General features: G+C 39.4%; 1 protein-coding gene across 3 annotated transcripts in view; it reads left to right on the top strand.

Moving 5' to 3' along the window:
- Window positions 1-25,036, top strand: part of grin2aa (glutamate receptor, ionotropic, N-methyl D-aspartate 2A, a) — a 69,852-nt gene that overhangs the window by 32,338 nt on the left and 12,478 nt on the right. For 2 of the 3 annotated variants that reach the window (XM_088358287.1, XM_088358288.1), the window contains exons 3-9: window positions 10,119-10,285; window positions 12,451-12,879; window positions 16,124-16,238; window positions 20,454-20,656; window positions 22,485-22,656; window positions 22,982-23,135; window positions 24,750-24,875. In XM_088358287.1, the coding sequence (XP_088214413.1) occupies window positions 10,119-10,285; window positions 12,451-12,879; window positions 16,124-16,238; window positions 20,454-20,656; window positions 22,485-22,656; window positions 22,982-23,135; window positions 24,750-24,875 (1,366 nt within the window). Of the gene's footprint in view, window positions 1-9,824; window positions 9,996-10,118; window positions 10,286-12,450; window positions 12,880-16,123; window positions 16,239-20,453; window positions 20,657-22,484; window positions 22,657-22,981; window positions 23,136-24,749; window positions 24,876-25,036 lie in introns of those variants that run through there. The other variant, XM_088358289.1, reaches the window with a different exon arrangement.

Raw genomic sequence — 25,036 nt, 5'->3', positions numbered from 1 at the left:
TCGGACATGGTTTGTGTCAGACAATTGGTGTGAATTTTGAATCACTCGCACGACATCAGAAAACATTATTTGAGATTTGTGCATTTATATTCTGTTCAAAAAGCAAAATCATTGACAATTTAGACTATTGTTATATTGAATAATTTTGACTTTTATGCACATATAGTAGTATAGTAGTATAACGTCTAGTTTCTAATGTTGATCATTATGAAACAGGAAAAAAAACAAAAAATTCTCAATGCATTCTGGTGCAACAAGTAAGATTTTACGGTATTTACAGTTTTTCTCAGGATTTTTTTTTTTAACATTTCCTCTTGTCCCCCTTAAGGAGCATATAATGACTCTTTATCAGTGTTTTCGGGAGAATTTCCTGGCTTTGTAAAGATCAAAAAAAGAAAACTTGTTTTGCTGGCCCCTTAGCCACCCCAAGCAAAACATCCTAGCTCCGCCTCTGCATGACGAGACAACAAAAGGTGGCATGATGCACATTTGAGGCAATGTAGAAAAATGGAACAAATTAATATCGTGAAGGACGACCAGTAAGATGAGAGAGATCTTTGATGTAGAGGAGTCTAACACACGGACCTACTTTATAATACTTCATAATTTGGGACTGTTTATCCGTAATGAACCCAAACAAAAGTCTTTTCATTCCTCAATAATTTACAGCTTGTCTTTTCTTGGTCTAAAACTTCACGCATGGTTGCAGCCATTGTAGTTTGAGCAAAGATGAAGGGGGTGGCAAGGGAGCAAACAAAGGTGAAGAAGTGGGGATCTTGGTGAAAGATGATGAAATTTGTTCTTTCTCCCACTCCATAGAATCCCATCCAATCCCCCCCCCCCCCCCCCTCCCTTTCTGCTCACTCAAGTACTCACATCCCCACAATTACAGTCATAGCTGTACCGATCCAAAGCTGCTTAATAGTTGAGTAATTAGGATGAATTGGCTTATGGCGAGGCGGGAGGAAGAGAAGACATAATGGTGTCAATCTGCCTCGATCAGGCACAAACTCAACAAAAAACTGATTCAAATGCTCATTTTATGTCGAAAACAGAAATTATCCGAGGAGGTGATTAAACAGTTGATTGTATTGGGAAGCAGTCAACCAATAAGCACGATTTAAAAATGTCCCCACCGATGTTTGTTTGTGTGTTAAATCTTGTCGTGGGAATATTTACTAATAATTTAGCATGTGAGAAGAAATGAGAGTAGGGAGACGAGAATGTGCACCTTAGCATAAAAGCTGTTAAAGCTTTGAATGGCATATGTGATGGAAGGTGATACTCTAATAGGATATAGAATGGACAGATAAAAAGATCATCTCACTCTTCTCGGTACGTTCCAGCAGGCCATCGTGTTCCCATATGAAGGGCTCGTCAAATAAAACCTCTGCTTTATTCAGAGCCGTTCCCATCAGTGGGGGCTTCTCTGATTCCTTGCCAAGCTCACAAAAGCACCTGTGAGATGCACAGAGCTAATGGAACCCCATTGGGATGCATTCAAAATAAAAAGTGCATTATTGTTGCTCTATGTTGGAGATATCTTCAATATCTTCATGGTACATTGCAATTAATTTTAAATGTACCGTATTTTCCGCACTATAAGGGGCACCGGATTATAAGGCACACCTTCAATGAATGGCCCATTTTAAAACTTTATCCATATATAAGATATATAAATTTGGCCCGCGGGCCGGAATTTGGACACGCATGCTGTAGTGGCTCAATATTGGTCCATATATAAGGCGCACCTGATTATAAGGCGCACTGTCGAGAAAATTGGAGGTTTTTAGGTGCGCCTTATAGTGCGGAAAATACGGTATTTGCTTTCGTTGGAGATCCTGGGATGAACCCAGAATGGTCTAAAGGGGTTAGTAAAGCTAATCTTTCCCTGAGGGTGTTTTTTCAAGAAGGCTTTTGAGTTCCGAGCTCCTCCTTAGAACAAAAGCTTGGCAAAGCATTGTTCTCACAAGTGGTTTTGGCAAACAGATGTTGGATGAGTGAGTAACAGAATGATTCATTTAACACAGGAAAAAAAATACAAAGTGAGCATCAAGCAAACTTGCCATGGATGCGGAAGCTGGAGAAAGGAAAAAATACTCAGGAGTGAAAAGAGAAAGGAAGGAAGGGTGGGTGGGAGGCAGAACCAGAGAGGAGTGTGCCAAGTAATGCATCCTGCCAGTTTTCATTGTGTCGACAAGCGAAAGTGCTCCACAGAAGCAAGGAGGCTGTAATAGGATAAAGACTGTACTGCAGTGGGAGCGTGCGAAACAGGGGAGGGAGGGGCTAATGTGGGAGAAGCGATAGGGGAAGAGGGAAACCAAGCAATAGGACAAAATGGGCCTGACACACATGAACATGAACAATTTTGGCCGCGCAAATCAGTCTTTTACACTCCACTGATCACTCATGTCAGGTTGGCCAGTTTAGCTTTCCACCACTTAGCCACCATCTTCTGCTACAAGCTGTCCAGTGTTATTTTCATTGGAAAGTACAATTTTCTGAAATTGCCACTTTAATAATAGATATCACCACACTGCACAAGTATAAAAAGGGAGTCCAGCAAATTGGAACTGCTCAGTGCACTTGTGGTAAAGTTTGAAATGTAAAAATGCTCGATGCTGCTTTTTTCAGACCGATACCAGCAGTCAATTCATTGATACCGATACAAGGCACCCGATACCACTAGTAACTAGTATTCTTAAGACTTAAATACTTCCTCCCAAAACATAATACTCCAAAATATATTTATTGCGAATATTTTATTATATTATATATTGTATTTATCTATGTATGAATATTTTTTTTTTAGGAAAATGCATGAAAATATTATTATTTTTCTGATTCTAAGCATCTGCATTTTAATGGGACATTTTTTCTCTTAGGTCCTGATCATATAATGACAACAAGAGGCCGCCACAAGTTCCGATACCTTAACATAAGATTGGTATCGGTACAACAAAAGTGTAATTCATCAGTTATTTGAAATCCAGATGAACTTGGAAAGTCCTTATCAATCCAGAAAGTGCAGTCGATCTTGCAGTTTTTATCTGAATGCCCAAAGCACTTTCAGTCAGCCTCTGATGAAGGACTCCACTGACTCAGTCTTTAGCAAATCCATCATCAACATATCCCAGTGCGCTTCCACAGAGTTCAGACATTGATTCTTTCCCCCCCAGACCAAAATAAGTCTAGTTTCACTCTGCATTTGATTTGGTGAATAATTACTTGAATATAATTCATGAAGTGAAAAATGCATAATATTTTATTTTAGCCAGCTTTCTCCCTAGCGTGGTTTCTCATTGCATGCTGAGACATGATTGCGTGTGTGCTGTTTTCAGCCTGCGGACATTGGGGGAGAATAGATGCTGCATTCGTGTGCTCTAATGGTAAAATTGAAGCATTTCATAATTTGCAAAAACGTGCACTGCTTAATGTGTGTCTGTTTTGTTTCTGTGCTTTAGTGACAATACTCCAGAAGGGAAAATGCAAGCTGGTTGTTAATTCCACTTCACCTGTGTTTTTTCTCCACTCTCAAATAGTATAATAATCATGCATGCAGTATTTTGTTAATTGTAATAATAATTCGAAACATGGATGTATAATCCTTCCCATAATATTGCTATATTTTTTAAATAATATTAGATATATCATTTAATATTTTTTATAATATAAATATATATTATTTAATAATATTGCTATACTATTTCTCAAATAGTATAGTAATCATGCATGCAGTATATATTTAATTGTAATAATAATTAGAAACATGGCTGTATAATCCTTCCCATAATATTGCTATATTTTTAAATAATATTAGATATATTATTTATAATATAATATATATATTTTATTCAATAATATTGCTATATTTTTTAGTCACTTGTTTCTTGGTTCATAGTCAAGAACACCCAAAGGAAGATTTTAAAAATATTTTTTTGTAACTATTTGAATGAACAAGGTCTTGTCTCATGCCTCACATATAAAAAACAAAAAGAACGCCGTCTAATCATTTACCAAAACATACAGCTCACACGTTCATTTCATTTAGGCGCCGCACGTCTTCAGACGTTCCCAATTGGGCCTTTCATAACGAATGTGAATCAAAGCCATTCACACTCAAAGCGGCAAGATACATAATGGAGACAAGCAGGAAAATTAAAAGTGAAAAAGAGTGCGAGATTTCCCCTTGGCTGAAGTGCCTATAAATACGTGACTCATAATGTCTTTGATTTGCAAATTAGTACTTTTTCACTTCCACTGTTTCTGCCCCATTTTTGGTTTTCCCAGATGCCAAGCGCATCTATCTACAGTATGCATATGTGCGCGTTTATTAATATTGCAGAAGTCCACGGGGGGTCTGAGGAGAAGGCTTCCAAACAAATCACTAGAAGCTCATAGCCGATCCATAAAGACACCGAGAGAGATGAAGGGATGAGTAGAAATAAAGGCGGAGCAGCAGAGGGAGATGAGAGAGACAATAGGAGGACATGAGGGAGGAATTGGTCAAATAAAAAGATTAAACTCAAAGTTGACATGTCAAATACAACTGCAAATGTTTTTGTCATCTTTAGGTGATTTTTTTTTTTATTCATGTCCACGCTATATTCTTGGCCTCGACTTTTTTTTCCTCTAAAGATGATTTGAAACTACAGAAGAGCTTTAAAGTGGGTCATCTCCTTTTCCCTTGCTGATAAGGCCTTGCACAACTGAGGAAATATTTGAGTCCATATTTTCTCAAAGCAGTTCTGACAAAGAAAATTCAATGTATTTAGCTTGCAGCTGTGTTCTTTATACTTTTTGCAACACGGCTTTTCATGAATATGAGTTGAAGGTTGAAGCTTTTGTTACTAATAAGCAGGGAAAACTTAGGTCTGTTATTTTAATATTTTAAGATATTGTCAATCCAGTTACAAGAAATCATAATTTATGATTGAGGCCTTATATGAACATTGAGTTAATATCTTTGACGTCTATACCCGTCAATGGCACTGAATGAGTTAACCTATACTATAGGTCCTATAGCGAAGGCTATCGTAATTTATCACATACAATAAATATCAACAGTATTTTTTTTTGATTAAATTATTACTAATGTGACAATTGAATCTTTTATGGTTCACATTTGACAGATTTGAGTTGGCAACAGAAACACGTCACATGACCAGCCGGCCGACATAAAATAAGCGTGACTTATAGTGCGTAAAATCTGGTAAATATTTATCATTCTTCGTCATCCCTTCCAGCCTGCATGTTCAAGGCTTTCCTTCAATGTCAGTATAAAAATTGAGAAGACTTGTTGTGGTTTATCAGCTCCATTGCACAAATGTTCTGGTCGGTGGCCCACCAGAGAGGCTGTGCTAATCAAACCTGGCTGTACAAATGTGTTTTTGACCCAGTTGAGTCGCTCCCTCTCTGTTGAAATAGCAAAGAGCCACAGATGCTTGTGTCCACTCACGACTCAAGTCAGATAACATTACCGTCCTCGCTCCTCCAGCGAGGCTGCGTGAGGACGACCCCGATACTCAAAGATGTTTGTTTGCCTCCAACCGGCGTCATCGCTGACTCATTTTTGTTTTCCGTCAAAGTTGCTCGCCGGGGCTCTGTGACCGTTTGAACTTTGACTATCTTCCCTACAATTACCGTAATTTTTGGACTATAAGACAAGTAAAATTTGTGATTCAGGGTTCAAAATTTGAGAAGCGGCTTATAGTCCGAAAATTTACGGTACATATATATCAGCCGCATTCAATCTTTCCTGTCACGGAACTGGTCATAATTCAAATATTTTCCTCCTAAAGATGTAAATCACAATTTACGATTGTCCCTTACTGGCCCAGAGTTTGTTTGGGTGTAAAAGTCTGCACTTTGTTAACAGATCTGGCCTGATGGACTCCTCCCAGGGGTGCTGTCCTTCTGTTTGGCCATTGAAAGCAGCCAATTACTCTGCAGGCTTGGCTTGGCATCCAATCAAACCGGGAATGGGAAAGTTTAGAGATGATGATGGGGTTGGGGGGAAGAGCACTTACTGTGCACTTTGTCAATGTAAAGGGGAAATCTATGCCTTTGCATTACTGCTTGGATCCATATGGGAAAACAGCTCACTTTCAATCTTTCTGTCCTTTACTCATTCCAATATCAATGGTAAGCAATGATAAAGCATTTGGAAGGAAGCAGCAAAAGTATTTGAAGCTTAACCAACAGCGCCTCTAGTGGTTGCAGTAAGTACTGCAACTGCTTCTAATTCAGATTGAATTCTTCTTCTCTAACGAGACATTTAAAACTTAGTTGTGTTATGTTAAATGAGTGAAAAATGCAGCAAAATGAAACTGGATTGTTTCATCTTACCCGTGACAATAAAATAAATGACGCGAGCTCCAGTCATGCTGAACTATAGCTGCTCTTCATAGTCTGTAACACAACCAATACATCCTCCCGCTTGTTCTCTTTTTCCCCTCTTCAATGTTGGCCATCCTCTCTGTGCTCTTCTACGCATTTATCTTCCCGCCGCTCGTTTCATCCATCCCAATGGCATCCCATCCCGGCCGCCACCCAGCTAGGTTTGCGTCCTCCTTGAAAGTAGGTCTCTCTGTGTCAGTGCGTGTCTGTCAGTGGCTGCACTGATGAATCACTGATACTGTCAGCAGCATAGTTAGTGACGGCCATAACAGCTGACTGATGCAGCTTTTGCGATCAGCAAATTATGCGTTATTGATTTAACCCCACATGGTTGTATGTCAACTTGAAGCGGCGGGGGTAATAAGATGAGCGATGGAACGGCTTTTGTTATGTATATGTCTTTTTTTGTATAAGAGTCCATCTATCATTGCCCTGTCATTTTACTATTATTCAAATTGTAATTAATTGTGAAATAATTTGATTATTTGATTTTTTTTCCCTCATTCTGATTCGTTTTTTTCTTCTTGACAACGATGAATAAGAAGGGAATTATTGGTCTTTGTGTGTTGCGCAACAATGACATACATCTGCGTTTTTGTACTCCTGCATTTTTTTATTTATTGATCTTTAAGCCGTTTCTTATTAAATGTAATTTTGTCAGCGTGTGAAAAATTATATTAGAATGTTTTGGGAATCATTTTTGGAAGTATAAAAAGGGTTTAAATTGTTATCAGTGATAATTATTAAAAAAAAAGTTCCCTGCATCTAATTTCTAGTTTTATTTCAATCGTAGCTTCGCTAATTTAAATCACGCTATCGATGTATTCTTATAAATGTGTGCCGAAGGATTAAGAGGAAGAAGTGCTTCCGCAGAGAACGATAGTTAGGAGTTAGGAATTGATAATTGGGTACAAAGCAAAGAGGGAAAGTAGGACAAGAAACCTTCAAATGAAAGCAGCAAAGAAAGAAGCAGCAAGTAAAAGGAGGCGATGCCGGAGGATGAGATTAGGACAGCACGAGCGGCTAAGACAGCTAAGATGAAGAGAATAATTACGATGCTTGCTGCTGCTGCTGCTACTGCTGCTGCTGGCAACTTGACAACTTTCGTAATGATGACCCGGGAATGACGACAACAAACCATTCGGAGCCTCTCATTTGAAGTTCCTTTGGTATTATGATTTTTTTTTTTTTGGGAGGAACTTAAAAATCCACTTCTGAATGCTCATGATGCCAACTTGTAAAAAAAAAAGTGTTTCCCAGAGGAGTGCAGCAAAGTATCGGCCTTTATGAGTACCGTAAATATCGGACTATAAGTCGCTACCTTTTTCTCACATGTTGAACCCTGAATCATGAATTTTATGTGCGGCTTATAGTCCGAAAAGTACGGTACATAAGGTGTGGGTGGGAGTGTGCAGTTTAGATCAGGGGAAGGGTGAAGAGAGAGAAAAAAAAAAAACAGACCTCCTGGACAGTGAGTTAACGAAACTAAAGGAAGACACTGGGAGGAAGATATTGGACTTATTAGAGTGGGAGAGTGAAGCAAATGCATAGACCAAGATAGAGGCAGGGAGGGGAGGGGGGGAGAGAGAGAGAGGGGATGATGTTATTTTGTCAGTGTTTCCCCGTGGGGGGCTTGGCTGCTTGTTAAAAAGTCCTGACAGAGAAACCACAGCAGTTATATACACACACACACACACACACATATATATATATATACAATGCTGCCATCGTGCTATACACTTAGAGTAAGTTTCTTCCTCTCTGAGTGTGTTTGAGCCATGGAAATTTATTGCCAAAAATACTCGCCTGTGACATCATGCGTAGGATTTTATCAAAATATGTATGAGGGTGAAATTAGTCGAAAGCCACTGGATTGTTTGGTGTCCAAAACACATTCCAAATTTTAGTACCTAATTTGCATTAATATAATAGGCTCATTTTTAATGGGAAATGCACAGGAATGATGAATCTGGAAAATATGCATTTTTTTTATTATTATTTGGCTGTGGTGACTCTGAGCATTGCCCATTTGGAATTTTACCCCCCGAAAAAAAATCCATCTGTATTGTTTTGCTGCTGCTATTTCTATCCATGTCTGGTTATATTTAGCAACGTGCGACAGAGGATTTTTTTTTTTTGTCATATCATTGAGGCTCTCCTCCAGTGAACACTCGCGGGCTTTAGAGCTCAGCATGTAACATGCTGTTCGTGACACTAGTGCAGCCGTTCAAATGAAGACATCTCTTTACTCAATATGACAAGTATTTAAAGGGTTCTTGATTTTTAGCAGGGTGAGTGTGTGTTTGCACTTTATGCATGTGTGCTATTAAACCAGACAATGCCAAATTCTCATGTTTGTTCATGTCACAGAAATCTCACAATTTTGAAAAATTAACTTTTACATAAATCTATATAATTTATACCTATACACCACAAAAAATAATTCAAACACATTTAATACAAATAGATTTTGCTAGTCATGAAGTGCTACACAAAAACCAACTGTTGCATAAAAAAAAAAAATCTCAACTGCTGTCTATCATTTTATAACAGTAACTATTCATTTAAGAGAGGATCAAAATATGCAATATTAATACTCTATATACTGTCGAGCCAACATTCCTAAATCTCCTTGCTCGTCACAGTTATCCCTGCATTGGTGCAAAGTGTGAGTGTTGACTCCCGCTGTGATGAAGACAGAAAGTGACAAGTCTTACAACATGACCTCCTTGCCGAGCCACCATGCTCCAGCATTTCTCGAGTTTCTATGACATTAAAGCGTACAAGCTCACATACACAGGACGGGAGAAAAAAAACAGTCTTCATATAGGAGAGGCAAATAAGATGCACAATTATTGCTAACATTGACTACACAGTTGAGGGCATCATCGTACTAGTGAAGCAAATGCTTGGTCATGCATGTAGCGTGGCTGAGAAAATTCCCATGGTCACAAATGCAATTCCAAGCTACTCTGTCAATGTGTAATCATCGGATCACCATGTATGATCTCAGGCCACAGTGAATTGTTCTTCACATTTAGTCTTTTGGATTTGCACTGGCGGAGCTAGGATTTTTTTTTCCTTGGGGGGGCCACCAACAAAATCTCAGGAGGTCCACAAAAACATTTTTACACCCTTCCCCAAATTCATCAGTAAATATTAAGAAAGATTTATTATATACTCCCTTCTACCCAAACATTTTTTTATCTAACATCTGAGAATCCACGAATATTTCCGGAGGGAGGGGGTGTCTGGTAACATAATACTCACTCCCCCCTGCTCCTCTCCCATTATTTTTGTCTCATTCCACCTCACACAAATGAGTCATTTAGTGCAAATCTACCGACATAAATGGAGTTAATTTGTTCACCTGCGGTAGTGCTTGTCAGTGCCGTCCAATCAAATGTTGGAATAAATTAAATGGGGAAACAATCCAGAGTTCAGTTTAATGGAGTGTGTTTGAGCGAGTCAGCGTGAATAGAACCCTCATTCCAAGTCAACTCGACCTGGGAGAGTTCTGCAGCTTGTCTGCACTGCGTCAATCCAATTTGGACTTAATTGAATTATTCAGAACATCCATACACTGTTTTCCATGTGTACGCTAAACTGCTTTAGTGTGTGTGCATCCACAAGTCTGTTAGTTCTTAGAAAGATTTTTAGAATGTTCAACCAAATGGACTTCTGGATCTAATAAAATCTTCTCATTGTTGTCTTTTCAGGATGATAAGTCAACGTTCTTCCAGTTTGGTGCTTCCATCCAGCAGGAGGCTCTGCTGATGCTGAACATCATGGAGGAGTACGACTGGCACATATTTTCTATCGTTACGTCAAAGTTCCCCGGCTACCAGGAGTTCATCAACATTCTAAAAACGACAGTAGACAACAGGTAACATTTATTTTATTTTGTACTTTATTACAAATGCAGGATAAATAATAAAAACATTTAATATCTTGATCCAGATATTTACTTACAGTTACATTCATTTAATTTCATATTTGCTCCATTTAGTTCTAAAAGCCGGAAAACATAATATGAAAACAAAACGAGGCTTCTGGTATTTATTCTCACACAGCAAAATATAATTCTCTCAGAAATAAATTAAATTACTGTTAAAACTAAAAACAAACACACCAATGGGATTTCCTTTTATCAGATAGTTCCCAAATTACCACGTCTTAAAAATGACTCCAGTGGATTCCCAGCATTTTATTTCCTGAATAATTTCTCCATTTTTGTAGTATAATCTCATCCATCATGATAGCAGATGTCCCTGCGGTGAATGAGGTTGTTTACTGTCTTGGCGACTTACTGCACTCAGTATTTGGCCTTGGATGTTTCATCTCCGTTCCTCATATTGGTTTCAAACACAGCAGCCCACAAGGATTTAAGCAGCACTTTTGAAATTAATGTGGTTGACAGTTTGGTTTAGTATTCCTGCAGCTTTGCTGTCTACCACACCTCTAGGTCATTTTGACTGATGTTGTAGTCAAATGCTTAACAGCGCAGCAGCCTATAATATTTAGCTGCGAGACAAATAAATGCTTCAGCAATTCTGAGATGATGGTGATGGTTAGTAGTCTGTAAATTATTTCAATCTAAGTTGATCCAAACTGTGTTGTTTTAGTACAATGAGGATGATGAGACAAATAAAAACAAGAATCCTTTGTTACCTGAGGTGGTATAGATTTTTTTTATAGATTTAATATTATTTAATATCTATTTTTTGTCTCTTCCACCTCTGAAATAGATTTTTTTTTGCATTTTTTTCAATTTGATATATGCCAAAATATGAAGTATTAATTTAAAACTATCACGATATAATATACTTGATTATGTTCAGAATCCAGCAGTTATGACTCGACAACTATGGTTGAATTTTAATGTTAGTGCAAAAAATATTTACTGCTGTTTTCATATTTGATTGGTTGGAGGGGGGGGGGAGTATCAGAACAACACAAACGGAACTATTGTCTGCCGAGAGTACACATAGTGTGGAAATGGAAATATTTATTCCCTCTGATTATTGACCTCAATGCAGGAATAATCATAAATCATTAATTAAAGATGAAATAATTTGCATGAGTGTCCATAATTAACTGTCCAGTTCCCGTGTTGCTGTTCGACCTGCTCACTGGGGCTTGGTCATGGGCAGACAGCTTTAATAGCAAAGAACCTCTATCATCTCAAGTGAAAATAAAATGGGCCAGTCAGCTCAGTGAGTCAAGGCTGAGCTGGCAGATGTTATGGTACTCTCAGGAGCCCTACATGAAATGCAGCCTAGATACTGCAGAACCAGAAGGTGGGGGGTGTTATTGCTAAAGATGCATGATACATGAAATCATGCCTGCCTTTAAAAAATAAATAAAAACATATTGCAATATATATGGTGTTCAATGTCCATAGAGTGGTCCAAAAACGATGAAGACTTTGTAAAAGCGAAAATCATTCGTTTAATGTTCACATAATTATTGATGTCTTTTATTATATTAGCTTTAGGGTGAAATTTGTCTTCTATCAATTTGTTACGGATCGTGCCTTTAATCATAACATATTTTTCCATCCATGCTATTCCCCTTTGTGTAATGGGATCTGCTGAATATTATCACTTTGGACATTTTTTTTTTTTAAATCAGCCTTTAGATAAGAAAGATAAATGATCTTATCAGTCTTTTCTTTAATGAGCACTTGTTACCTCTCACTTTGGATAACTTTCTAGAAAGATGGATTACAAAAGGGAAGTTATCTGATCTTTGGCGATTGAAGTTTGTCCTATTTTTAGCAAGATGGTTTTGAGGTTTAGTCCCAATGGTGCACCAGAAATGGTGGTATGGAGACAGATGTGTTTCTTTGAGTTAATTTTTTTTTTCCCTTTGGGGGGGCATGGGGGCGGCAAGGATATCCCATGGGGTCTGTAAAACATTTTTTTAAATTATTTTACAAATCCAAAAAATAAAAAATGCTGATTAACTTTCATTATGTGCTTTCATTAGTGCTTGGAACTGTCCTTGGTACCAGATTGTCATAGATTTCAATGCTTCCCATCTTTGCAGTTTTGTTGGCTGGGACCTGCAGAATATCATCACTCTGGATGCAGTGGAGGAAGACAGCCGGTCTCAGATCATGCTGAAGAAGGTCCAGTCGCCGGTCGTTCTCCTCTACTGCTCCAAGGACGAGGCCGTCTACATCCTGGAGGAGGCTCGCTCTCTGGGTCTCACAGGCTTCGGTTACATCTGGATCGTACCTTCTCTGACCACCGGCAACCCGGAAATAACCCCTGAAGCATTCCCATCAGGAATGATTTCGGTCTCCTATGATGACTGGGATTATCCTTTGGAAGCTCGCGTACGTGATGGTTTGGGGATCATAACGTCAGCGGCAGCGGCCATGTTGGATGAATACGGCGACATCCCCGAAGCTCGAACGTCTTGTTACGGCCAGATGGAAAAAACCAGCAAGCTGCCACCTAGCGCGCTACACAAGTAAGTGAAAGCTCAAATCCGACTAGCTGTGTCCAAAAAAAAATTCATTGTCCTCTGCTGTATGCGTCATATTTAATTTATTTGGCAGACACGCTTACACCAGCTTCTCTTCTACTTTACATCTTACACCCACAACAATATCATTTTCATTTTTGTCCTCTCTGATAATTATATTATGTTCAATCCTGTGTAAGTAGAGCATAGCGAGATGCATTAACAAGCGCCAGAACTTAAAGAAAGGGCGGGAGTGGGAAAAGAGCCTGATAAAGAGGTGACTGAGAGTTGAGGAAGAACTTTATGTTGAAGGAGATGGAGAAATGGGTAGTTGAGGGAAGCTGTGCTCTAAAATTCAAGAGCCCCTTGATGACTCCTTCTGTTCCTCCTTTCTTTTTTCACATCTCCACCCTCTCCTTCTAACCTTTTTATAGCTGTGAAGCAGCCAGTGGGAAATATTTTACATCGTGCCAGCTCCGTCTGGCTTACAATATGACACAGAAGACACACTCACCTTGCAATATTGTACAGTATATTAAAAAATCTTTTTTTTTTTTTTCTTCAGGTAAGCATTGTTTATGATATTAAAGAGAGAAATCAGGCCATGCGATTGCCAGCTGACTTTACTCCCATCATGCTCAGTTGCCTCAGGTTGTTTCCCAGGTGATGAGGGGCCACAGATGGCTCTGTCTGGTTGAGAGAACTCAGCCAATGAGGCCTCGTGACCCGGACTTGAGGAACATGATTGGTCAGACCTAGGTCAGCGCTGTGGGCCATTAAAAGTTGTCAGTGTGTCAATGGCGAGGGAGAGAGATAAGGAGGGAAGGTTTAAACTGAGGCAGACGTAGATCAAATGGGTAAGAATTAAAAATGTAATATTTTACAGGATTACATAAAAAAAAATGTAGCCCCTGATCTCAAAATAACACACAAGGGAAAATGCATTAATAAAAATAGCACAGCAGCTAAAATAAATATGTTGCTAAATTAATAGGAGAATCGATTTATCGTATACTTTTGAATAAATGATGAATAGTCATAATTAAGGTCTGGTGTACAAGTAATAATAGATAAATGTCTTCTCCGTGAGTGATGTGTTGGATGACTCGACTTCCTCAAAAGTAAATTGTTTTGTGTGGCAGTGATTTTATTGTCACTTACCCCGCAGGTAACATCGGGAGCGCGAGGCGCTGAATTAAGTCAATAAATCACAAACAGCGGGCGGGCGCCAGTGTGCGAGCATGCCATGGTTCATTACAAAGAAAAAGCAGACATTTAATTCCACTTTCAAGTGAAAATAATGAGGATTCTGAGCTCATGAAAATGATGTTGGGCTTTTTTTTTTAAACAAAAAAAAGTCTCAAAGATTGACAATCTAAGTTTAGCTTTAATCTTTATTTGTTTTTTTGAATTAATATTGTAATATTATGTTTTCAGTATATCATGCTTGCCATGTAGCTGCAAGATATAATAAAATTTCTAACAAAAAATAGTAATAAATAAATAAATTTGTAAAATATTTAAAATAAAATTCGCTGTGTAAAAATTATAAAATGTATAATAAATTACAAGGGAAGTGGGATTTCTTTTTTTCTATTTATGCTGGGACTCAAAAAAAGTAACTCCAAAAGTGGAGAAAAGGAGGACACACTAACATTGAGGATATTTTTATCCAAACTCAGCTGAGGCTTGGCTCGTCATACTTTCCCTTCTTCTCATTCCGTCTGTCTGGCACCATTTACACTCTAAATATTTTGGGGGGGGTGACCCTAACTCCACTGTTGGCTCACCTCTGCCCCCGTTTTCATTAATATGGAGCGAAGTGTTCCACTGGTTACTGCAGCCTGGTGGATCGTGCTTGAACCAGAGAACGTAAGCATTGCATTGCAAATTGATGAGGTGGGCCAAGTCATTTATGTGTGTGTGTGTGTGTGTGTTCATTCATTCAGTTCACTTTCAGGTCATCTTGCTGCACGTAGCTCATGATGTGCGTATCCTAGCAACACTCATGAGCAGGTTTAAGTATTTACCTAAATAGAACTGAATAGCCAAGAGCACATACAAAAAAGCAACTTAAGAGTGTTGCATGGAGTTTTAAGATTTAGATTTTGCTCACAAAGTCTGCTGGGGTTGGTGTCAAATCATTTTATCAACTTTGCATGGGTTTCCGAATCCAGATCTCATCTTGCAAGATCATCTTTTAATTCTTTTCTCTTTTGTGGGATCAGACTTATTTACCTTGGATCCAGAAGAGGGTGATGGGTTATGACCGTAAGGCAGCATGCAAGTCACAAGGAGTTTTGTTTACCGTATTTTCCGCACTATAAGGCGCACCGGATTATAAGGCGCACCTTCAATGAATGGCCCATTTTAAAACTTTGTCTATATATAACATATATACATTTGGCCCGCGGGCCGGACTTTGGACACGCCTGCTGTCGTGCCTCAATATTGGTCCATACATAAGGCGCACCTGATTATAAGGCACACTGTTGAGAAAATTGGAGGTTTTTAGGTGCGCCTTATAGTGCAGAAAATACGGTACAATCCTAGAAGATGCTAAAAAGTTGTTTGAATAGATTGATGCTGAGAAAGGAATGAAAAGGAAAGGATCAGAGAGCAAAACAGAAAAGGAGTATGCGATTGATGCCAAGTCTGCCGCTAAGTGCAGACTGGGCTGTCGTCTAAAAGAGTGGCCTGCATGCTGACATTGATTTTGGCAAAGCTCTGTCTGCCGCTGTCGCACATCATTTGATTCGCCGGGTCTCCAGTAAAATCCGACAGCTAAATGATGCTCACCTGGTTGCTTGGATCATTTCGATTTGATCGCAAAACACTTTCCGGACCCTTAAATCTCCTTTTTCAAATGACCATTGAAAGTTTATGCGTTTGGAGGAACAGATGCTCACGTCCCTCCTCCTTTTTATTCGGGGAAGGATTTTCTGGTACCACAGATTGAAAAAAAAAAAAGCCAGAGTGAGGAAGGACAGTTATGATTAATGTGGGGGCCATGTTCCTCCAAGAATATCTTCCCATTGCCCTCCATCTTAGCTAATGTAACCTGCCACGTGGGTCACTCATTACAGCCTCTGTGAGTGTGTGATGTCGTGTTAGACCATAACTCCTGGGACAAACCTTTTGGAGTAGATATTGGAATATCTGAGTGTGTGTGGGAGGGGGCGGAAGGGCGTCGACACACTTTTGTCTGCTTTTTCTGCTAATGTGAATATTTTGTCCCTTCCTGTCTCAGGTACATGATGAATGTGACATGGGAAGGCAGAGACTTGTCTTTCACGGACGATGGATATCAAGAACATCCAAAGTTGGTGGTCATTGTTCTGAACAAAGAGAGAGAGTGGGAGAAGGTAGGAGCTGTGTGTTCTGGTGTCACATTTATTTATTTATTTGTTTGTTTATTTATTTATTTAATCTCTTTGTTTATTTTATTATTGTTTATTTATTTGTTTATTTTGGAGGGGTCTTTTTTAAAATTATAAATAAATTACATTTTCTATTTTCATTTCTGTACGTATGATTGTAAAATGTTTTAGCCAACTTTAGTCATGGCGCAGCGGTAATTCTTAGTTCTCTGCATGCCTTGGGCGTCATGTTTCACTTTTCATTGTTTCTCTTCATCATTACTGTTTGTTTCTTGTATAAGCAGATACCATCATCTATCGCCACCTTCAGAAACGACAAGGAAAAAGGCATCACAGCATCCCTGTTTGATTGACAAGTTATCTCAGAGAATCCCTTTGCAGGAGAAAAAGAAACATAACAAAGACCAGAGCTCACCATTGCAATGCTGTGTGTTATTTTGGGCGCCTTAGCTGAGCAATGAGCTCATTGGCCATCAAGCCTCTGGATTGCTTTAACTAGTTCATTCGAGCGAGCTTCCCTAAATAAATGGCCGCTGTAAATCGCTAAGTATTCGCGCCATTGTAATGGACTTTAAATGGACGCCATGTATCTCCGACCGCTTCTCGCTTGCTTTTAAATGCCTCATATTTAATAGCCCGTTTGGTCATGGCTGAGGCTCAAGAGTTGTGTAGATAAAGTGGAAGAGGTGACCATGGTCACAATGAAAAAGTGCTGGTCTATGGTTTTGACTCTCTGAGCTTGACTGGATTTACATGCCCTCTTAATTTGTTTTTCGATCTTTTCTATTTTCCCTCCAAATTAACAAATATGGCTCATCCATATTTGTCACTTTTTCCCTTCTTCCTTCCTTGAGATATTTGTTCCCTTTCTTCATGTTCTTGCAAACTGTCAGTTCTTATTTACTTCTCCTCTTTTCATAACTCCTTTTAGTTCCTTCAAGCTCATAAAGCCTTCAGTCCTATTTCCTTGCTGTCTTCTTTCTTAGCCTACTGCCTACTTTTGTCTACCTACTATTTTTACTCTTATTTCCTTCCTTTCCTCTCTTCACTACATTAATCATCCTGCTTGATTGTTCCTCCCGGTGTTACTTAGGCTGGATTTACACCGCAGGTCCAAGTGCCCAATTACGATTTAATGTCTTTTTCCTTTTTTGTATGCATTTCGAGTAACGCAGTGTCCTTCCTTCCTTCTTTCCTTCCTCCCTTGCTTGCCTTCTTGCTTCCTTCCTTCCGCTCTCCCTTCCTCTTCCTTCTTTCCTTGCTTCCTTGCTTGCTTTCTTCCTTCCTTCCTTGCTTTCTTGCTTCCTTCCTTCCTCTCTCCCTTCCTTCCTTCCTTCCTTCCTTCCTTCCTTCCTTCCTTCCTTCCTTCCTTCCTTCCTTCCTTCCTTCCTTCCTTCCTTCCTTCCTTCCTTCCTTCCTCACTCCCTTCCTCTTCCTGCCTCTCTCCCTTCCTCTGCCTTCTTTCCTCTCTCCCTCCCTCCCTCCCGTCCTTTCTTCCTTTCTTTCTTCCTTCCTTCCTAACAGGTAACAATTGTACATTATGTGTTACAATTTTCACTTTAGCCGCAAAGTCTCCACCCAATTTTTTTGGGGCACGTCCGTTTCCATATTTCATACAGACATACTTCCACCCACACACGTATGCACGCAGCATTCTATATCGATGTGCTATAAGGAGATAAAATATTGCTGGCCTGTGAAATTGATCAGCACCACTCCACTGTGTTGCAGAGAAGAGGCAAGCGAAACAAGGAGACTCAAAAAGGAAACATAATTGGGGAGCTGATGTCACTTTCTTTCTTGCTCTCTGACTGGTGCAGCCTTCCCACCCAATGCACCAGGAGTCAGTGGCATGCAGAGATGAAAGACTTTTATGGATGATCAAGAGACTAAAATTCTGAAAGAGCACAAAAATATGGTTATAAACTCAAAAATATTGCATGAGTCCCCCCCCCCCTCGGAGCAAGCGTAGGGAGTCGAGTCATCAGGAGAGGCAGAGATGGAGACAGATGAAAACTAGTAAAGCACTCGAAATAGTCTTGATAAGGATGTCAAGTATTATTATTTTTATTTGTCTTATAGCTTCATTAACCTAACTGTATTCACTGATTAAAAAGCGGCATTTTATGCTTCATTCCTGCTGAGTAGATGGATTGTGTAATTTGCTTAAGGAACTGCTGCAGTATTTGCAAAATAATTGTTTCAGACAGCATGGGATTTGTGCTTGAAAAATCACAGTGGAGACAAATGCAAAAAAAAAAAACATGCATTTGAAGACAGCAAGGATTTATGCATCTTTTTAAAAAACAACCCCGGTCATCACGGGTTCAAATTCCTCTCCCAGCTCCTTTTTTATCATCTGCTTTCTTGTTGCCCTCATTTTCACAAGCACACAGACACACACGTGCTTCCTCTACACATCTTTGGCACATGCGTGCACAGCCACACACAGAGGAAGCGCAAGCTCGACTTTCTCGACATAATTTTGTCTGACAGAAGTGACAGATATTATTTTATGACTGAATGCTTTTCCCCACGCTATTAGGGACTCTTTCGCCCATAATGCAAATTGCCACAGCTATAAGTCTCCCAGTGAGACGTGCGTACAGAAGGTGCACCATGAAAAGCGCTCTGATCTGATCCCTTGTTGTTTTTTAGTCTTCTCGCTCTTATGTTCAGCTTGGATGCGCTTGATTGGGATTGTGTTTGTGTAGGTCGGACAAAGCATGAGAGCAAAGAGGAGGAATGGTGGAGCAACAGGAAATACTGGCAGGGATTTTTTTTGTTGGGGTCTGAAGATCCAGCATTGGTTATTTGAGAGGATCTTATTTTTCTAACCCCTCTTTGTCTAATTAGAGGGAAGTAGAAAAAAATAGGGAGGGGAGACCAGATGAGGAATCTCGCTCCATCCAAATTTTTCAATTCCACTGAGATTTGATCCACTTTAGCAATAAAAGAAAGAAAAATAATACTCACTTGATGCTGTCAGATATGAATGTATTTCCCCATTATGAGGTCTTCGTACAATATTCAAAGCATCTTGCAATGTCTACTTCTAAATTATCGCCTTCATTAACAAATAGTACACATGATGAAATACACTTCATCACTTCTTCGAGACTATTCCATTTTGTTTTGCGATACGGGTTGCCGGGTCACAAATAACGTGTGCGTTCTTAAACACTCCGCAATTTAATATCTTCATGTCTTTGTTGTTCTGATTATGTTCGTCTAAGCTTCATTTTTTTTGTACGACAGTCCTCTTACATTTATCTATTGATTAGATTGACACTCGAGGTTCATTTTGCTCTAAAGAGATACACATGCTTACTGAAAAACAGCTGTGGGGAAATAAATGCAGACCTTCCCTGGAGAGACGAGGTGACACAAGAAACTGTGTACTGTCCAAAACAATTCAACCTACACACACACACTGAGGTGTCTACGGCAGTTGACTGAGGCGTCTCTAATCCTTGTCAGAGGATACAAAACCACTCAAAGGAAAACAATTAAAATGCTAATTTCATTTCCTACACATGACTTGTCAGGCAGGCTAAACAGTAATGTTAAAGTATGTTCAATAACCAACATCGGTCAGAGGGGAGCAATCACAATTTTCCCCTTTTAGTCAACTAGATTATTTTTTTTTGAGTTAATTTGTCCAGAGAAGGCAAAAAAAAAATACTACTGAATAGTCACATTTATGCAAGCGTGTAAGTCGCTACACAAAATGACAAATCAAGCGATGCTGACTACAAATGCACTGCGAAAAGAGCATGTATAAAAAATGTTTTAAATGGAGGGAGGGAGTGAAAGCAAGGTTTGCCTCTTTCAGCCTCCTTTCGTATTAATAATTGAGAGTGAAGCAAAGATGTTTTTTTTTTTTTTTTGCCTCTTCTTGCTGGCTTGACACAAACATAAGTAAACATCGTACGAGCGCACACGCACGTAACATGTTAAGACAGATGTGGGAGGGATGAGAGCATCCATAAGAGAATCTGTGACATTGAGGCTTTCAAAACTTGATCAAATATTAATATTTGGGCAACATTCGATACATCAACGATACAAAAACACAACATGGGTGTCAGGTTGTACGATGGCGGCTGGCCATCTCACTCCGAAAAAAAAAAAAGATTCAACAAAGATTATTCAAGACTGCTAATTCTGCTTGTATCATGCGCTCCTTCATCCCCGCAGATGGGGAAGCTGGACAACAGCAGCCTGACACTCAAGTATCCAGTCTGGCCTCGCTTCAACTCCTTCGGCGACGCCGAACTTGACGACAACCACTTGTCCATCGTCACCTTAGAGGAGAAGCCGTTTGTCATCGTGGAGGATGTCGAGAGACTGACCGGTACCTGCATGAGGAACTCTGTGCCCTGCAGGAAACATATCAAAGAGTATGTCCAACTTTTTATCACCTCTAAGCAATCTATATCTGCAGCAACTTGTCTCCCACACGCTGTTGAACTCAGCAATTTACCGTATTTTCCGGACTATAAGGCGCACCGGACTATAAGGCACACCATTAATGCATCATGTCAGATTTTTAATCCAAATCAAATCATTCTCCATTTTACCTTTTTTATTTCAACTTCAGACGCAACAAATCACTTTATAATCACAAAATAACGATCCATAGTCTTTTTGATTCATGATTCATAGTCTTCAGCGGGCCACTTATGATTGATTTCATGACACAATGCTTCGGGCCTGATCAAATTTAGGAATTTGGTCCATATATAAGGCGCACTGGACTATCTGTCAGCTTTTGAGAAAATTTTCGATTTCTAGGTGCGCCTTGTAGTCCAGAAAATACGGTACTTCATTTCCAATTTTCTTTCTCCCAACTCTGGCTTATCTTGCTATGCTCCATTCTTGAAGGCATTGGATGATACGTAATCAAAGCTTTTATTTGATGGCACCACACTATTAATTCTCACCACACACATGCAGGCTCTCCAAAGATTGTTGTGCACGCTACGCACTTAAAGTCATCCATGTGTAGACAACATTAGCAACTAGAACTATGCACATGAATGCTCACACACTCACACAAACACAGCTGATTAAGTTGTAATGGAGTCCCAGGGAAGAGGCAGTGAGAGAGATTTTCATCCAGAATCACTGTGAAGTAGGGCGGAGGATAATGCATCTCCAAGGAGCAACACACACACACACACACACACACACACACAATCTGATATAAACTCACTTGTACCACATGTCCGCTCGCACAGTGGATTTCTGCCTCCCATAGCGCAATTCCCACTGAGGCATCCGCAATGGCCATTTGGAGGAAGAGGGGATGGATGCAGGGAAGTAAGAGGGGAGCTTGGGATGGGATCAGGATCATTCATGCATGCAGAATGGCAAATTTACTTGTCCAGGCTGGGCCTCAGAACAACCTCCATACACATCGCTACTCTGCCTTCCCTGGAGGCCTTTAGTGGTTCTATATCAAGTTGGCCTGGCAGCTTTACAAAGAGCCTCCATAACGTCACATGCTCTCTACTGGCTGGATAAAAGTGCCCTCTTTGATCAGTTATTATAGTTTTGAACTTTATGTTAGCGCTGTACCTGCTCCTGCCAATCTCGTTGACCTCTTTTTTTTCTGCGCTGATCCGCCAATCATTAGCTATCACTATAATAATATAAATAAAAAAAATAATCTGTATATATTGTGGGAATAAAATGCAGACACATCTCCCAAATAGCCCTCCCACCAACTTTCCATTTTTATTACATGACGGAAATAAGAACAGGCAAGAATCCCGTTTTTGTTTGAGATCATTTTTGTCACATTGACAGCTAGTGATTGTAACAACTGAGTCTCCAGCGGAAGTAAGAGTTTCATTTCCCTTCCAACACAACATAAATCCTCCAAAGTGACAGTGTTCCAATTCCAAAGGTAACTTTAGTCATGACTGAATATTTCAAGTTTTTATCCCCCCCCTCCCTTCTTTCCTCTCATCCTTCTCTTAAGTTTTTGCTCAGGTCGCAAAACTTAAATACAAGGTTGTATCGTCCTAATTAGCGCTCATCTAAAAGTTAAATGAGAGTCCCAGGTGGCAGACGAGTTGATGTGCAGATGGTGCAAGGTTTGACGATACACCGCGAGTTCAAAATAGAAGAAAGGAATACCCGCTGTTAATATGACAACCTAAGGTGAAAATGCAAATTATTAGGAACAATCTGTTAACGTGACGTATGTTTGTGATTCGACAGCAACACAACCGAGGCTGGAGGGACATACATCAAAAAATGCTGCAAAGGCTTCTGTATTGACATTTTGAAGAAGATAGCCAAATACGTCAAGTTCACCTATGACCTGTACCTAGTAACCAATGGCAAACATGGAAAGAAGATTAACAATGTCTGGAATGGGATGGTGGGAGAGGTAAGAGGAAAGTTTGATTGCAGCTAACAATGGATGATGAGCAGGACGAGCGCAAATCATAGTTATAGCCATATAATTATCTTTAAATAATTGCTTTAGTCTCAAGGTGATGTCCCAGAGGTCAATTTAAGACAGCTAATTATGTTCGAGTGTATAATTAACAGCAGGAGCTTGAAGATTAGCAGACATTTGGAGTGACTCCAACTTGCATATTTGATTTAGTGCAGTCGAGCATAATTTTTATTTTTACCAAAAATATTAGATTTTTTTTTCCATCATGTGTTTTAATCTGCTTGCTTCTCTGCCTTCATTTTTTGTCACCAAGGTGGTCTATAAGAAAGCCGTCATGGCCGTCGGATCTCTGACGATCAATGAGGAGCGTTCTGAGGTCATCGATTTCTCCGTCCCATTCGTGGAAACTGGGATCAGCGTCATGGTGTCCCGTAGTAATGGAACCGTATCCCCTTCAGCCTTTCTTGGTGAGCATCAGTTCATGTTTTTTTCGGTTGGTTAATCCCACAGAGAAAGGCTTTCGAAATGATGTCTTGTTTGGGTTTGTGTGAAGTGTCATCATCTCGGGAGGTGAGCTGACAACACAGCCCGGTTCTGTTACCCAGAAGTCGATACTTGCTGTTCTAACAGTATCTGTGGGATTGACCTCAACACCTACTTGTGTACTTGGGTCCTCATGAGAGGGATTATACTGTGCTTTAACAGCAACACACTATTTTGCTGAACAATGCCTTACCTCGTCACCCAAAAATAGCAATTGAGGTCAGTACAAAAACACATGTTTATATCACGGCACCCAGTGTGATCCTTTTTTAAATTTTTTTTTTTTAAATTAAATCAATTACATTTATATATTTAAATGAATATAATATTAATATAATATAAAATTAATTTATTAATTTTGATTGATTGATATCTTTATTTTGAACACATCCAAAACAAAAAAAAGAGAAAAAATGCCATATATAAGTCCGTACAACAAACAAACAAACAAACAATAAAACAACAAACTGAAATAATAATAATAATAATCAATAAAGAATACTCGAAAAGGAGTAGGAAGAAGCATAGCTTTTTAGATTCCTACCCCTTTCTCACTTTATCGATTAAACTAATGATGCAACATATAAATCTACAACAGAACACAAGTCGATACACTTTCAAACTTATTTTTGTGTTTCATTTTTGCTTTTTGTGTAGCTTTTTGCATTTTTAGTCCTTGTACCCGCTCATCAACATATTTTTGTACCTTTTTTTATTAATATATTTATTAATTGAAATATATATTTTTTTTATATATGTATATATACACATTTTTGTAACCCAGTTTGAAGAAAAAAAACCTTTGTACCTTTTTTTATTAATATACTTATGAATTAAAATATATATTATTACTTTTTATTTATATATGTATACATACACATTTTTTATTTGTAACCCAGTTTGAAGAAGAAAAACTTTCCCAGCTTCAGGCGTCCACATGAGGCCACACAGCCTTTAAGTCTGGTATGAAGACACACAGCCAGCCAGCATAGAAGCGCAAAAGCTCACGGCTCAGGCTTATTTCTGCTCACGCCAGCATGAAGTCACACACACACGCACGCTTAACATGTATGTATCACGCTGCCCTGAAAGTGGCAATTAAAAGGGCTTAGCTGGAACGCCCCATGATGGCTGCTCGCCAACGCGTTCTTGCAGCCCCTCCGCCATACGTTATAGACCCGCTTTAATCTCTGCAGTGGTGTTGTTGGCTCAGAGGGAGGAAAGAACTGCTGACACCAAGACTTCCTACGCCTCCTCACACTGTCAAACCAGAGATCTGCTTGTGTATATGCGCGATTACACACACACACACACTCACATAGAGCTTTGGGGTTTAAAAGTATTGCCCGCAAACGTGTCGGATGCAGCACTGTACTCAGCAGCTCATGTGCGTAATTGATTTCCGCATTCCGATCATGGAAAGGAAGAATGAGACCAAGCGTGAATCCCGAGAAGTGATGTGTAATATTTTTTGAAATTGTGACTCAGCGTGTCTTATTAATACTAAATCCCTGTCATCTTATGTCACTCTCTCGTAGAGCCGTTCAGTGCATCAGTGTGGGTGATGATGTTTGTGATGCTCCTACTGGTGACTGCAATGGCTGTTTTCATGTTTGAATACATCAGTCCTCTCGGCTTCAACAGAAATCTGGCGCAGGGGAAAGGTAAGCGTGAGAAATGAATTAATGGTGAATTTTGATCCGCTTCATTTTATTTAATGTTATTTTACAACGACCATGTTAACTTCCAAGTACTTAAGTCTAAATTAATGCCTGCCGCTGGACGATGCCAAGTAGTAAAATCATTTCGCCTGAATTATACCTCC

Source organism: Syngnathus floridae, chromosome 17 (assembly GCF_059516105.1).
Source record: "Syngnathus floridae isolate MCC-2025c chromosome 17, RoL_Sflo_1.0, whole genome shotgun sequence".
Lineage (NCBI taxonomy): Eukaryota > Metazoa > Chordata > Actinopteri > Syngnathiformes > Syngnathidae > Syngnathus > Syngnathus floridae.
The sequence above is the reverse complement of the archived record's forward strand: the minus strand, read 5'-3'. Positions and strand labels throughout refer to the sequence as shown.